This window comes from Haemaphysalis longicornis, unplaced genomic scaffold, assembly GCF_048455015.1.
Source record: "Haemaphysalis longicornis isolate Haplotype H1 unplaced genomic scaffold, Haemaphysalis longicornis Haplotype H1 scaffold_5, whole genome shotgun sequence".
Lineage (NCBI taxonomy): Eukaryota > Metazoa > Arthropoda > Arachnida > Ixodida > Ixodidae > Haemaphysalis > Haemaphysalis longicornis.
Window position 1 is genome coordinate 180,950,826 of NW_027526385.1, and position 15,937 is coordinate 180,966,762.

Consider the following 15,937-nt stretch of genomic DNA (forward strand, 5'->3'; position numbering starts at 1 on the left):
GCGTGGTGCACAGAACAAACAAAGAAAAAGAAAAGGAAAGGAAAGGAATATGTGTACAATAGAGAAAGGAGAGCATGAGAAATGAAAATAACATCAATGGAACAAACACACTCTCACATGATTCTACAACACAAAAGAACACACTCAGTGAATTCCCACTAAGAGAAACATTTGTAACAGCCACACTATTCAGGATTTCTAACCAGGAGTGACAAAGCAGCGTCAGTGACGAAAGGGTGGCAATTAGCTGATGGAAGCATCCGCACGGCAGTCAAGCAGCCAACCAACTCTTACCTGCTTGCTCCGCTCGTCGAGAAGGTCGACGAACTTTGCGGGGAACCAGCCGCGCAGGCCGTTCAGCTCGCCAATCCAGCAGTGTTCGTCCTTCTGGCTGATGATCTGCAAGTAAGCGGGGAATCAGACATTCGATTCGTCCAAGTTTTGCTGAAACGGGGCCAATCTGGTCCCATCCAACAGGCTTGAACAAGCCCCACAGACCATTCACCAAACGTCAATTTTGCAGCAATCTTGTGCTTCTCTTTGCAAAAAAAACGAGGGATTTGAGAGGTACGCAAGTTGTTAAAGCCAAACATTTCTTGGTGGGACCAATGAAGTTCTGTCAAATACTACTGTATTTTCGCACATATAACCTGCCCCTGCATATAATCCGCACCCCACATTCAGCCCACCGTAAAAGAAAAAAAAAATCCTCGCGTATTGCCCGCACATTTGATACAGGAAAGGCTGCACCAAGGCTACTACTGCTCAAGCAACACATCACATACTATGTAGACAGAAAAAGCGTATATTTAGCAAGCAGAATACACTGACTGCAAGGCGAAAGTCACAATTCACTAACAAAATTCAGTTGTTAGGGTGCGCTTGTCCTTGTTTTTTCTTCCTTGTCCTTCTCTGTTTTGCGCAATCGCTGCCATGGAAGGCTTAGTCAGTGCTACCACGTAGGAGATTCACGGCACGGCACAATGCGCATTGCCGTGAAGCTACACTAAAGAAAAAAAACGCCGCGTATTATCTGCACCCTTACTTTGCCACTGAAATTTTCGCATTTTTGGTGTAAGATATAACGTACTTACCCAATTCTAATGCACACACTTTTTTTTCAGGAAAAATAGGCCAAAAAATAGCATGCGCGTTAGAATCGGATATGAAACCAAAACTGCAGAAACGGAAATTTCGTCCCACCCATTGCCATCTCAAGATGGTGCCCAAGCTTTCAGCAACGAATTTTCGGACGCAAGAAGCCTAGGCACCTAGGCTTTCTTATCAGCGTTCACACAAATCGTCAGATCGTTCCACTTGGGCGCTTGGTTACAGCAATGGCAGCAGCGGCTCCCACGCATTCAAAACGAGCGGTCGGCTGAAGCGTGTGCCTCTGGAGAAGCTCGCGGGATGGGCGTGTGAAGCGTGGGCCACGATCCCATCAACTATGGTTGAACGTTCGTTCAGAAGTGTGGCATCGCGAACGCGCTTGACGGCACTAAGGATGAGATGTTGGGGTCACTGGAGAGCGACGAGGAGTGAGATTACTTTAGGAAATAAATCGCCCGTTTGTTTCGCACACGTTTGTCTGGGTCACAAAGTTCCATGCGCGTTATAATCGGAGGTGCAAGTTTTTTCGCTCTTTTTGCCAGGAAAATCAGGTGCGTGTTAGAATCGGGGGCACGTTAGAATTGGGTAAGTACGGTACGCGCGAAAATATGGTAATGCGTTTGCCTATAGACCAGTACATCAACCTGAAAGCTCTGATAAGAATGTTCCTACTAATGCAATGCTGCTAACAGTTTTGCTGAAATAGCCGATCATATTTACTATATTTACTCGCATAATGAACCCCCCTCCCCCCCCCTTTTCTTCTTGAGATTTACATTTGTGTCACTTTGAATAAAACATGCAGCGGGAATTGTTTTATCTCAGCATAGTTCCTGATGCCCTAGACGAACGCAACAACAATATCACGCTGCAATATGCGCAGAAATGTAAAAACGCATTCTAACAAAAAGAAATCTCAACAGTAGCCGGAGGCGCGAGTGCGAATTCCGTGGCTCACAATTTAAAAATTGCGCGCTTGCGGAGCGACACCTGTGGAACGCAAAACGAACCTTCTTGCCCCATAAAAATGCTGCGGTGTGCGAACAGAGAACAAAACGTACTCCGCACTCCTTTCCTGCTCTTTGCTGTTTCAGCTGTTTCAGCTGTTTCCGGCGGCGTGCAAACAAAGCACTACACGTACTCCGCACTCGTTCCCTGCTCTGTGCTGTTCCGCGACTGTGCCATTACACCACATGGTTATGTTCAGCTGTGTTCCGACCTTTTTTTGCGCCCCTGGTTCACACCGTGCGATGGGCCTGTAAATGAACTACAGAGCCGGTTTTAAACTGAAGGTGGTGAAGCATGCGCTGATGCACATGGAAACCGCGTGGCGGGGTGGCACATCAGTGTTGACCCAGTGCAAGTTTGCTACGGGCGAAAACGAGGGGTTTTCGGGCGGTGAACAGGGATCACCATGTGTTTCGTGGGCCCAAAGAAGAGAAGTTTCCCGGTGTCGGAAAATAAATTTTGGGGTGCCTTGACACCACGGAAGATGGTGCGCGCTGTGGGCCGACAACAAATGCGCGGCCGCAAGCGACTTCAGTGAGGAGGACTGCTCCATGGCGAGTAGGGGGCCACTAGCCTGATGGGAACAAAAATGAAATTTGATTGCATAATTACCTACGGGTTTTAACGAAAATGGTAAGGCTCTGACAGTGCTTCTCTCAGCAATGTTATTGTATTAAATTTTAACTTTTAAAAGTCTGTTGCAATTTTTTCCCGCATAATGAACCCACCCCCCAAATTCATGCCGAATTTTCAAGACAAAAAGTGGGTTCATTACGTGAGTAAATACGGTATATATGTCGGTGCTAAGCACACGGTGCGTTTCTGAAACCGGGGTTTTGTTGCGGCGAGGCGGTTACTTGAAAATCACGGAAAAGGAACAGTTCTAGATAAGACAATACATGCGCCGATCATGAATGAGGGGTACAATAGTATACTGTTAAACCTGGGTATAAAGAAGTTCACAAAAATTCGCAATTTTTCGTTGCTGGAAGGTTTTCGTTACAAGCATGTTTCAAGTAAAGGCTCGCATGAACGAAGCAGAAATGATACCAAAATGCTAGACATCAGTGATGGTGAACTCACCTTTCAAGGATTTATTTCACAGCGAAAAACTGCGTGATTTGTGCTGCTGCTTTCAATTAAACTTAGTCACTACACGGAACTTTAAATAAGCAGGATCACGTACCTCCGTATTTACAAATGTAATTTAAGTAGCACTTTTGCCTTTTGCCACTTTCGGTGCCTTAACCCGTTTCAAGGACTAAACTTATGCTACAAGGGAGCCTTTTGGCAAACTTGATTCTCTTTGGCGCACTAAAAATTGTTCAGAGGTTACTAGCTGGTATACTGTAGCGGGCGGCGAGTTATTCTTTCTCACCGGCCGGGACGGAATATAAAATTGCGAGCTTGTCTTGAAAGTACAAAAAGTATTGTTTTCTGGCAGCAGGACTCATCACCGATGAACCCACACTGCAGATAGCAGTGGAGACGTGCGACTACACACCAACAGTCAGCCCTAGCACCTAGCCGAAACCGCACTGACACTGGAAACACACGGTAGTTTGCAGTGCGGGCAAAGTTCGCTAAATTAGTGCGCTTCTGCAGCCTATTTGTAAGAAAAACTGCAAAAAAACAATGGTTTGTCCACGTAGTGAATTCATGGCATCAAGGTTAATTGCTGCAACGCCTTCGTTACACATAGAGGTCTCAAACACATGGGTTTCAATGGGGCTGGAAATGGGGAATTGAAAAACTTCGTTAAATCCAGGAATTCGTTTCACAGAGGTTTGTTACATCCAGGTTGAAGTGTACCTTTACCTGTTCATAAACCACGTATCGGTATACACTTAAATCATTCGTAGATGCATTTACTTAGAGCACGAAAAACTGTTGCATTGGTTCGTTCTTAATTTGCGATTTGGGTCTTTGAAGGTTTGACGATCGACTAGACGCACTTTCCTCGGATTGGACAAAGCTTTCGTGGTTCTCTCAACTTTATTTAGGAAAGAGTGGTAAAGTTATTTGGTCAAAACAGAAACATATAAAGGAAAACCCTGAGCTGCCTGTCTTAAGCGAATGGTGAGTTCTTCGCTTAAAGATGAAGCGCTGTCTCTCCCTGTCCTTTTTCGTGCATTCAACGTGTAGAAAAAGGAATTCAGGGCCTGCAGAGTAGTCAATTTGGAAATTCACTTAACCCAGGACATCAATAAGCACCCTGGCATGGTCATGGTCAGTCCCCACTGCGTCTGCTAGCTACTACTCGGCAGAAAGAACAGAACAGTGATGAGACAGGGCAGTGGAAACAAACTAACTCTGCTCTATTTTGCTGTCGTCCTTAGTTGAAAGCATGACTGCAAGTGCGCCAACCAAATGAATTCATCCCACATAAGTAACTACGAACAAGCCCCTCCACGAAACAACACACCAGTTAGTTTTGTCCAGAGTTCAAAAATATACACCCACTGTGAAAACTTTGCCTCAGAAACTTGGCTGTGTGAGCCCCTCTACTTCGCAGTGCCTAGGGCAAAACAACCGAACTTTGTTAAACATTTACTTTGTAACGCAACTTAATAAATTAAAGCTTGCTTTTCAAATCGGGAAGCACCAAATGAGGAAATGTTCGCTTATGTTTCTAAAACTTTTTGTACATCATGATTTATGCCAGCAGAGAGAGCTACTTCAATTTTCTGTTGACAGATGGCACGGCAGTCCACTTGCTGCGGGCTTGTTTCTGTTTGACCCTGGCACAGGGGGCCACCACAGCCCGGTCTTTGATACATGGGGCTTATGGGGAGTTTGCAACTGGTGTATACCGAGTAATTCTGGCTTTTCCACATTGTTTTTCTGGTCCTCAGTACAGCCTTATCTCCACTTTGCAAAGGGTGATTCATCATCAGGTGTCTACATCTAACACAAAGTCAGCCGAGAAAAGCGAGCCAAGCCAAGCCAGCAGACCAGCCAGTGAGAGGGGCAGCCACCGACCGTGATGATGTCGTTCTTGCGGAAGCCCAGCTCGTCGTCATCGTGCCGCTCAAAGTTGAGCAGGGCCTTGGCACGCCGGTGCCGCGAGCGGGACACGTTGGCAAAGTTCTCGTGGTCCCGCGCGTGGCTCTCCATAGAGTAGTCCGAGTTGAGGACCTGCAAACAGAAGGCACGCTTTCTTGCTTTTTGTTTCATTTGTGCATTAAAGAGGCCACAAAAACAAAATCTTTGTAAAACCTATCCTTTAGTAACTAAGTTCACTCAGCTTTCTTCCAGCTAAAAAAAAAAATGTTATTTAATGCAAGAAATGCAGAAAAATTTTCCAATTGCCAGTAACATAATATGGGCGGGAGCGATGTAATACAGGCCATCACTCAAAATGCAGTTGTCAGTGTGTTATCTGCACGTTGGCATTCAAGTGTTACAATCAAATGGAGCCAAAGGACACCCCTCTAATTGCCCAGTAATGTTTCCTGGCGGTTGATTTGGTCACTAGCCGCCAGCCGCATGAACAAGATTCCATGACGTCACAAAAAAATCAACGGAAAGTGATTAGGGAGTCGCCACTGCTTCATATGCTTGAATATCTCACGAATATCTCACTTTTTGAAACTTGCGATAACATTGCTGCCATTGTTATCACAAAGAAACAGTCTTTCAAATGAACAAACATCAATTTTGTCTCCATGACCCCTTTAAAACGTGACACATTTAATTCCAAACTAAATGCAAAGTATATATTGGACATGCGTTTTCGCCACTGTTTTGAGCACAGTGTAATTTGATGTGTCTGAGTTCAGCAAAGTAGCTATTGATTTGTGTTTACGAAACTTGAAATACTATGGAAAAAAGTTCCCAAATCGTGATACCATGAGATCTGAGCCTAAATTGAATATCTGAATTTTTCTTTCGATGTTTGAAATTTCCCAACCTTAAAGCAATTGTAGTAACGGCAACCCTACTTAATGACCCTTTACATACAACCTTTTTATTTCTTCCAAACTTGGCAGCAGCACGCAAGTCTGCTTAATGCAAAGCACTCACTTCCAGGCTATTTGTTATTTTTACAGCTAGTTTCTGTGCACGACTGATGATCTTATTGCTTCAAGAAAAAGAGCGCTAAAAACCATGACAGAAAAAATGAAGAACGATGAGACAGAGCACACCTGCCTCGTTGTTCTTCGTCTTTTCTGTCGTGGTTTGTGGTGCTCTTTTTCTTGAAGCAATATGCACCAACTAGCCCAACAGCATATTTTACTGATGCCCTTATATTGGCTTTCACACGACACACCTAAGCTCTGCTAGGGTGCCGAACAGCGAATAAACGGGCTGAATTGCAATTTCCTACCTGGTGCTTCACTGACTGCCTCAACCAACGCCTTAGTTGGACCCCAAAGGAAAAAAAATCCAAAACAAAACAGCATGACCACACATCAACATTGTGCCCTTCCCATCGAGTCAGTGATCACTTATGCAGCTTGCGATGGGATTTACGACGCATCAAATGCGACTCAAGAATACTGGTATCCGAAACTGGTTCCATTCTATTAGCTTTTTCAAAGTGGAAACTGTTCGAAGGCTCTACTGGCAAAATCCTGCGTCGTGTCAGACCCACCCAGGAAACTATCCAAAGGAGTTGGAAGCAACAACAGAACTCGGCTCAGCAAGACCATTTCCAGCCAAAAATCTGTCTCGACACCTAACATACAAAAAACATTTCCAGGATCCTTCAGGTGAGAATTGTCACACAACGCGCAAGCACACACCGCTCTACTCTACAGAGAGCCCCTTCAATATCAGCTACACGACTATGCACGAATGTATTGCTGGGGAAACATTTTTTGAGGGTAAAGTATAAACAGGCTAATTTCAAAGTATGAAGCCCCTTTAAAACCAGCTTCACTACAAAGCATAAAGGCATTGCTGAGAACCATCCTCTAGGATAATACGACTGCCACAGGGCGTTTTATAATTGATTGATTGTAGGGTTTTAACGCGCCGACGCAACGCAGGCGATGATGCGCGCCGTAGTGGAGGGCTCGGGATTAATTTTGACCACTTCAGGATGTTTAACGTGCGCCGAAATCTCGTACACATGGGCGTTTCTGCTTTTCGCCTCCATCAGAAAAGCGGCGGCCGGGAAACGTTTTATAATACCTCCGAAAGACACCATGTGCCAGTATGAAATGGTAAACTATTAGGCTTGGGCGAATATTGATAGTTCGAAGCTAATTGGAAGCGAATAGTCCTTGGGGTCGAAAGCGAATTCGAATAGTTGTCAGGTGTCACTGAAGTTCCTGTCACTGAGACACTGGGCTTCCGGGCCTTGCGGGGCCTTCATAAAAAAAGTTCTATATTAGGTTGGCACCTGTGGACGCATTAGCAATGTCATTTCACTGGTTGAAGCAACTGATGCCCACTGAAGTTCAAGCGCGGAGTGCAATCAACTCCTGCTCACTGCACGCCTGCCACACAGTAACCAAACAAATTATTTCGTTACCGTTTCATTGTTTGGAACAATAAATTGGGAGCCTTGACTACCTTGATGAACATGCACGCACAAGAGGGCAACGACAACACTCTAAATGTGGCTTAGCTTGTCTTGGCTCCCCATGTAGTCAAGATGTAGGCCTGATGTCAATGACACTGTGGCTTGCCTAACAAAACCAAAACTCCTCATAGTACTTGAACACAGTTTTGATATTCGTTCCCCCCGATGACTTCGAAATATCGGAAATTTTAAATTCGGGTCAAAGCGAATTTGGATACTGTAATATTCGTTCGAATAATCGAATTGCTCGAATATTCACACTACAATATATGCTATACACCAAGCCAAATTAAAGTGGGCTTCCTTATTAGTCATAAATGCATTGCTGGAACGACATTTTTCAAGGGGCAATACAGGGAGTATGACATATACATACCAAGGCCCTGGTGCTTATTATTAAAGCAATGCCTGCTATGCCTCACTGATGGCATTGACATCCGAGTAAAACCCACTGCGAGAAAGCCAACTTCCCAAAATGGGTTTCCCAGAGGGTGCATCAATCGTAACACCACCTATGATAACATGCAGTTAAACCTCGTTATAACGAAATTAAAGGGGCGCCGCGATTTGCTCGTTATAGCCAATATTTCGTTATAGCCGTAGCCGACATTTACTGCAAATATTGTGCATTGTAGTTACCTAAAACAAAAAGCGGGCGAAATAGCATCTTGCTGCACGGCGATAGTCAGTAAAATAAACAAATTCCGGAGGTAAAAAGGAAAAGTCACGAACCTACTTTATTGCAGTTCAGAACTCGTATTTCAAACAGACTTGGCTACGAAGAAGTCCGCAATTCCTAATGCGAGCGATGGCTCCCTCAGCTGCGGCCGCTACGTTCACGCCATCTTCGCCGCCCTCGTGCGCACCGAAGTAGCGACGCAGCGCGTCCACCGCATCTAGTGCCTCCGACGCCGTCCTTAGCGCTTCTTTTCAAGCCATGTGCAACAGCGCTGACGATGGACTCTCGGTTGCTCACGATGGTAGGCAGTGTACTCGTCCACACGTCAAAGTCTCTTGCTACCTTACCACGGAGTGCACCTTACCTTCCTTCGCGCCCGATGCGACGGCTTTTGCCGTCTTCTGTTCAAGCGTGATAGTCTTTCGCTTTCGCTTCCCGCCTGTCGCACTCGCGTTGTTGGAATCACGCCGGCAGTACGATATAAGATAAGGCTGAAGACTGCCAAAACCCACGCACACACAACTACGCAGCGACGTCGGCGATACGAACAGGGGGGGAGAGGAAGGAGTCTAGGTGGTGTTGCGCAACCGCGCGCGCCGTGTGCATTGGGGTTCTCGGGCTCACCGCGGATAGTCCGCGGATTCCCCGAAGCCCTAGGGATACGTGGGAAAATGGAACGTCGGACTGCTTCTCGGGGGAGCCCGCGGTGAGCCCGACACTGTAAATCGAAGGGCCCCATGCCGTGCGCAGCGAGAGGAGGGTGGGGGCCTCGCGGGCGCAGCGCCCGCATGGCGCGCCAGCCAGCTTCGCGCGCGTGGCGGGAGTTTTGAACTGCTAATACAGTTGCCGCGTCACCCACTGTCTCAAATCCGCGTTGCGCACTGTTGTAAAATTAACTCAAAATTTGATTTCTCAACGAAATTTGTTCGTTATATCCCGTAACGGGGAAATTTTACCTCGTTAAAACGAGGTTTTGAATACATTGGTTTCTATGGGGACTTTCAAAGGGGAATTACGATTTGCTCGTTATATCCATTATTTCGTTATAGCCCGTCTCGTTATAACGAGGTTTAACTGTATCAATGGGATGTCTCTTCGCACTTAACGGGCATCTTGTAAGAGGCAGATTATAGTTTGGCAGTATGCACAGTTAGCAATGATGACGATGAAATACGTTCTCTAAGCACGCTTGGACTTCGGCTTTGGACTTTGGCTTTCACTCATGTTGCATGCACAGTTCAACCATTTTTAAGGAAGGGGCTTTGATTTTTTATTACCATTTTCTTGCACAGCAAATGTGCAAGCCCTCAAGTTTTTCGAAGACAAACAGACTGGTTTCATCGAGTACCCACTGCATAAAAAAAATTACTCTACACCCCAAGCAAGCTGTTACCCATGCATCTGCAACATAAGGATGGCGACACCAATAGTCTAGTCCACTTATAACCATATCCAAGTGCCAAGGAAATCCCATCGTTATAACCGATAATTGTTATAAGCGGCTTGCGAAATAAAAAGACGGAACAGAGCTCAAAGCATTTTATTCGCATGCCAGCAAAGTCATACTACTACTAATTTGCGGAAAAGAAGCCACAGTGGGTCACCTTTGTTTGCCGTGTGTAAAGCTAGCGCAAATCTTTTCCAAGAGCATCTATAAGTGCTTCACCTAGCTGGGGTAAATGTCCTTGGCGGAAACAAAAGTCGGACTGTATCACGCATTGGGCCTCCTACGAAGACACTACCTGAGTAGGCTGTGCAAGCGCGTCATTAGAGTCATCGCTGTTGCACTTTTGGTGCACAATATAACCGGATTCAATCGTTATATACGATATCGTGGCACTGGAGCATTGTAATAAGCGGCTTATTTTACCATATAAAGAATACAAAAGGTGACGGTGCCACAGCTGTTTATCGTTATATCCGATATATTGTTATAAACGCTATCGTTATAAGTGGACTCGACGGTATTCCACTTCCAGGTCGCTAAAAGCCGCACACTTCCTGTTGCAGCTAGTGCTGTCTAGAGGTTAGCTTTGAACATCACCACAATCTTTTTGGTCAACTGCGCTTAGCGGGTAGCATCGCGGATTTTAATCCTGGAACCAAGCCCCTGAAATTCTACCTTTTCTTTTATCTCTGGGATCTTCTTATAAGAAAAATGCTCAAGGTCAGTGCGAAACATTTTTTTCTTGAAAATTAGGGTGCTTTAGTACCTTCTAGATCAGCTTAGGTGTGGAGGGAAGCCAATCACCACATTTATTAAAAGCTCTGCATTGCACCAGAAGTGGGATTCTGTTTCCTTGTGGGCACAGGCTTGCCACTTTCTGTATGCTATCAGCGCCATCGAGTGTTCCACTTTTAACACTGATACTGGTGTGTTGAATGACTGCAAAAAGAGATCTGCTTTTCGGCCTCAGTAGCCTAGGGGTATAATCGTGGGTTTTGGAAACATCAATGACCTGTATTTGGGCCCCAGAAGGACCAAAATTTTCGCATAGACACATGTTTTTATTTACTGTAGAACGTTGCCATGGCTCCAATTTGCCCACTCTTTTTGTATACAGTAGCCGACCGTTTTTTTCAGACTCCGAAAATTCGGACTTGCTGGATATTCCGGATTTTCCCAAGGAACCAGCAGTTGTCCCATAGGAGTAATGTACATAAACAATGCAAATTTCGGACAAAATAAAGCCGAAAGTTCAATTATCGGGACAAAAGTTTTTGCGACAGAGCCACGGTGCGAGTCCAGTATGACGCCTTTTTGAAACCTAAGCCACCTGGTTAGATTCAGATTGGATGGGGATTGGCTTGACTCCCGCAGGGATAACAAACTTTCATTTTAGAGGCCATAATTTTGCACGTTGTCTGTGGCGGAAACAGTCGGCAGCAGGTCATACGTGGCCAGTTTTTTTTTTTTTTTGGACACTACCTCTTTTAAGCACCAGGTGACACTCACAGGTTGGACGGTGACGGTCATGGTTGGAGCAAACGCACTTGGCACTGAAAAGCTGCCTCTGCTAGTCATAGGGAAGGAGGAACTTAGGGCAAGGACCCATTCGCGACTTCTTTGGACCTATTTAAGTTCGTTTTTGCGGCTCGCAGATTTTACGGACTATTTTTAATTCCCTCCAGGTCCGAAAAATCCCTCAGCTACAGTACAAGGGTGGCCTGGTATCTTTGAGGTGGGTTTGAGGACAGGGCATGACATGTCAACATTTTCAACGTACTGCCCTGGACCCGAAGTGCCTACAGGGGTGAGACAGCTGAACCAGATTTGGGAGCAGTTTTCGGAGCAGCAAAATCTTGATTTTGGAGCAGGAGAACCTTGATTTGGAGCAGAAGAACGAGATTTATTATGTCACCTTAGGAGCCTAAAAAACAAATTTCTGGCAAATCAGGGGGGTGGGGGTGGAGGGAAGTGCACCTTTTAATTGGTTTTGAACGTACATAACTCTGAAACAGCTATCAATAAAGTTTTTCTATCAGAGTATCACAATTGGTATGACAGTTTTACAAACCATTTTTAAATTTCTAGGCTCTATGCATAGATAGCGTGGAGCGCCGTTGAGAATATCGAATTAAAAATCTAAGCAACTCCAAGGCATTTTTATTATCATGTGAATGCCTAAATTATTATTTTTGCAATCCCAGACCCGGCTTTACGCACAAGTGTAGAGCCACGGCAAAAGTTGCGCAAAGCGAGGTGACAGTCGTCGAACCCCCCCCCCCCCCCCCCCCCCCCTCCCCATTTCAATCCCCAAGGTACACGTTCACTACGATCGTAATTTGAGGAACGTTGGTATGTTCAGCCACCTTTCCCTTGGCTCCAAATTTCACTTCAGATAGATGAACCATTATTACTAGCGTGCAATAATAGCCCGTCCTCAGACACTGCTTGAATATTTTGCGGTGATGTAGCCTGCGCCGCCACTTCTGCAGCGTCTATCGTCCCATTCCCGCCGCTCGCAAGCTTGCTGTCAGAGGCAGCAATAAATCAGAGTTTTATAACACCGCAACGAGTGCGAAATTTCACTTCAAGCACGCACCGCGCCTCACACCCAACGCCGAAACACGGCGAATTCGCCAGCAGCACGTTGTTTTTGATGAACTCCCGTCTTTCGAGTCGCACAGCTTCCCGCCGCAACAGATCAAACGACTAAATGTAAACCCAGCCACCCCCATAACCAAAACCACGGCACAAATCGGCGAAGACACTCAGCCAGAGCAACTGCTTCGCCCGGCGGTCATGTTTTCCAATCTTCACCACACCAAGATGGCGGCGCCCGCTGAGCGCTGATGTCGTTCCGGAGATAAGGCGCTCCGAAAATTGCCGTTTTTTCGTCAACTTGCACAAGTAGTTTGTCGCCTCAGTACGCAGTACTCAGTATGCAGTTTCGATAGGGAAACTTTAAAACTCGCAGAGTGTAACATGTGCAACCTGACGAGACTTTCGAAAAAAAAAAAGAAACTATCTCTGAGGCAGTTTCATGCGGTGTTTTATTGAATGATCAATCAACCAAACCTTTACAAACAGCATCACCTTGGGGTTGCTGAAAAATTATGCCGTTAGTAAGCATTTTTCCCCTCTGAGACTGACGGGAGCGTTAAAATCCTTGGCTCTCAGACTGTTATGGAGCAGTTTGGCGCAATTTTTGCGATTTTCAAGCTTTTGGAGCAGCCTGGCGCAGGAAAACAAATTTGTATCAAAACTGCGCAATATGCGCAGCTGTCTCACCCCTGTGCCTAGTTTGTACCTACCTTGTAAGAGAAGCAGAACACACAATTGGGCTAGTTGGCAGCTGTTCATTCTGGTGTTCAAAATGCTCCCACACATGGACGAGGAAAGAAAAAAAAGAAAAAGAAAAACGAAAGCAAGAAAGAATAAAGAAAGAAGATATACTCGGGAACAAGTTAAGAACGGCAATAGCTCATATACGGTATCACTCCACCTAAGCGACGGACCTGGATGTCAACGGGCGCGCGCGTTTTGACAGGAGATGCTGTGAATGCGTGGTATCGTCTGCCTTTTCTCGCGTAGTTTGTCTGCCGTCGCTGCAGTACTTTATAAGCATATTAAGTACAGAAAACTATGGAAATGGCTCGTGCCATGTTCAAAGTATTTCCAGTAACGCACTACTTGCGGCGCGCGCAGTAACATCCGGCTGCAGTGATGAGGTACAGCGGCAACTTCCGTTGCCATTCTTAAGTTGCAACCGAGTATAGAAAGCCCCGTGTTGTCTTTTTTTCGCCGTCCCTGTGTTGTGAGTGCATTGAATGCCAAGTTGTAACGGAACGAACCGTTCCCCGTTCAGCTGTAACATAAGGACGGCAGCACGCTATCACCGTCACAAACCTCGATGTACCCACCGCGGTGGCTCAGTGGCTAAGGCGTTGTGCTGCTGAGCACGAGGTCGCGGGTTCGATTCCCGGCCGCGGCGGCCGCTTTTCTGGTGGAGGCGAAAAGCAAAAACGCCCGTGTGTACGAGATTTCGGCGCACGTTAAAGATCCCCAGGCGGTCAAAATTAATCCGGAGCCCTCCACTACGGCGCGCCTCATCGCCTGCGTTGCGTCGGTGCGCTAAACCCTACAATCAATCAATCAACAAACCTCGATGTAGTGCAAGACTCGATGTAGCGCAACCCATTGCAGTGTAAACCTGAGGCAAAGGCCTGACTAGAGTCGTTGCACGCACCACATGGAGCTTGGGGTCAAGGGCCTGGAAGTGCCGGGCGACCTGCAGGATGGCCTCCCTCAGGTCCACCAGGATCTCCGTCTGGCGGACGTTCTTGTGCCGGGCGTCTTCCTCCGAGCACGACCCCGAACAGTCCACGCCGCCCCCGCCGTCCCCTTGCAGGAGAAGCTGCAGCACCGACTTGGAGCGCTTCACCTTGCGCCGGGTCAGTTGCTGCACCATCAAATTGGATTGGATCGAATTGGATTGCATTGGATTAGAAAAGAAGAGAGAGAGCGGGGAGGAGATAACTGAGAGGCGACATTCCGTTTCATTAACAGTACAGAGCTTGCCCCTTCCTGCACGGCACAAGCCATCAATAACACTTGAAGATCGCTGCACACCGCACCCACGGCAACCTAAGATTACAATCAACCACTGTTACTTCCAGTAAAAAAAATAAAACGGGTACGAGTGTTGATTTCAAACATTTTTACACAGAAATCACCTCACTTAGAACACAGAAAAAGAAAACACTTAGGCATGTGGGAGCTCAAACCGAGACGGTTACAATAGAAACCAGAGATTCTGCCTCAGAGCCACAAAGTTAGAACGGTAGCTACTTTGAAGGAGCCCATCAAAGAAAAAGGAAAAAAATGGGTACGAGTGTTTATTTGAAACCTTTTACACAGAAATCACCTCACTTAGAACACACACACAAAAAAAGAAAGAAAACACAAAACACGCGGTAGGCATGTGGGAGCTCAAACCGAGACGGTTACAATAGAAACCAGACACACTGCCTCACAGCCACAAAGTTTTTGCGATTGTAATTGCTATGCGCACAGATGCGGATGGACATTGTGCGGTCCTAAGGTGCTCCGCACCTAAAAGGAGGAAGCCCACGCGTGTGGACGCCTGAGCACGCACCTGCTTGGGCAGATTCCGGGCGTGCTCCGGGTTGAGCAGGGCCCCCTGGTCGGCCATCAGGTAGGCCAGGTGCTTGCGGCGGAGGGCCTCCACGGCCGCCTCCGTCACGTCCCGGGACGCCCGGTCGCTCACCTCCAGCAGCTGCTCCGCGTCCCGCACGGATCCCGGAAGGTCCGACAGCGCATTGAAGATTTGCGCCGAGTTCTCCAGCGACCGGAGCTCCGACTCCTGCCAACAAAGAGGGGGGGAGGAAGAGACGTCACGAGCGCTCTGTTTTGACCTTTCGGGGACACTCTGTACATTCACAGGCGCGTACTGTTTTTTTAACGACGGCAGCCGTGCTTGAGCTACCTAAAAGGAAAAATTTTGGTCTGTCCGGTTGCCGCTGATTCAACCACCTGGCAAAGAAACTATACAAAGCATGCTGGAACAAGCAGTACTCACAGTCAACAGGATAATTTGAATTCCCTTAACTCTTTCCTTAAAGTTCCATAGGCCATTGGACACAAAGTACCAGAGTTGACATACCGTGCTGACTAACAATTGAACTTTATTATCGGGACTGTTACGCTGGAAAAAACTGCACAACAGTTACCGCAGAGATGTAGTCACCATTGGTAACGAGCTTCCTGAGTGCAATAAGTTCTTGGTAGGGTATGAACGCTATGCAGTGACAGCAGAAGAGAGGTGTGAGAGCTATGACCGGGCTGGCTAGCAACAGTGGTCTCCCAACAAAGAAAGAAGCCCCTAGCAAGGACATCAACCTTCTATGCCAGTACACCACCACCAGCATCATCATCATCACCACCATCTCCACCACCAGCACCACCACCACCAGCCTATCTACGCCCACTGCAGGGCAAAGGCCTCTCCCATGGATCTCCAATTATCCCGGTCCTGTGCCAACTGTGACCAATTTATCCCCGCAAACTTCTTGATCTCATCTGCCCATCTAACTCGCTGCCGCCCCCTGCCACGCTTGCCTTCTCGAGGGATCCACTCTGT

The 15,937-nt window shown here is 46.8% G+C and overlaps 1 protein-coding gene across 2 annotated transcripts in view; it reads right to left on the bottom strand.

The window, feature by feature from the left end:
* LOC144138851 (small G protein signaling modulator 3 homolog) overlaps nt 1-15,937 on the bottom strand; it is a 65,904-nt gene that overhangs the window by 27,350 nt on the left and 22,617 nt on the right. For both annotated transcript variants that reach the window (XR_013315986.1, XM_077671346.1), the window contains exons 9-12: nt 14,933-15,160; nt 14,024-14,236; nt 5,101-5,256; nt 295-399 (exon numbers count right to left, since the gene is read on the bottom strand). Coding sequence is in view for 1 of the 2 variants with exons in the window: in XM_077671346.1 (XP_077527472.1) it covers nt 295-399; nt 5,101-5,256; nt 14,024-14,236; nt 14,933-15,160 (702 nt within the window). In the remaining variant the exon portion in view is untranslated. The remainder of the gene's footprint in view (nt 1-294; nt 400-5,100; nt 5,257-14,023; nt 14,237-14,932; nt 15,161-15,937) is intronic.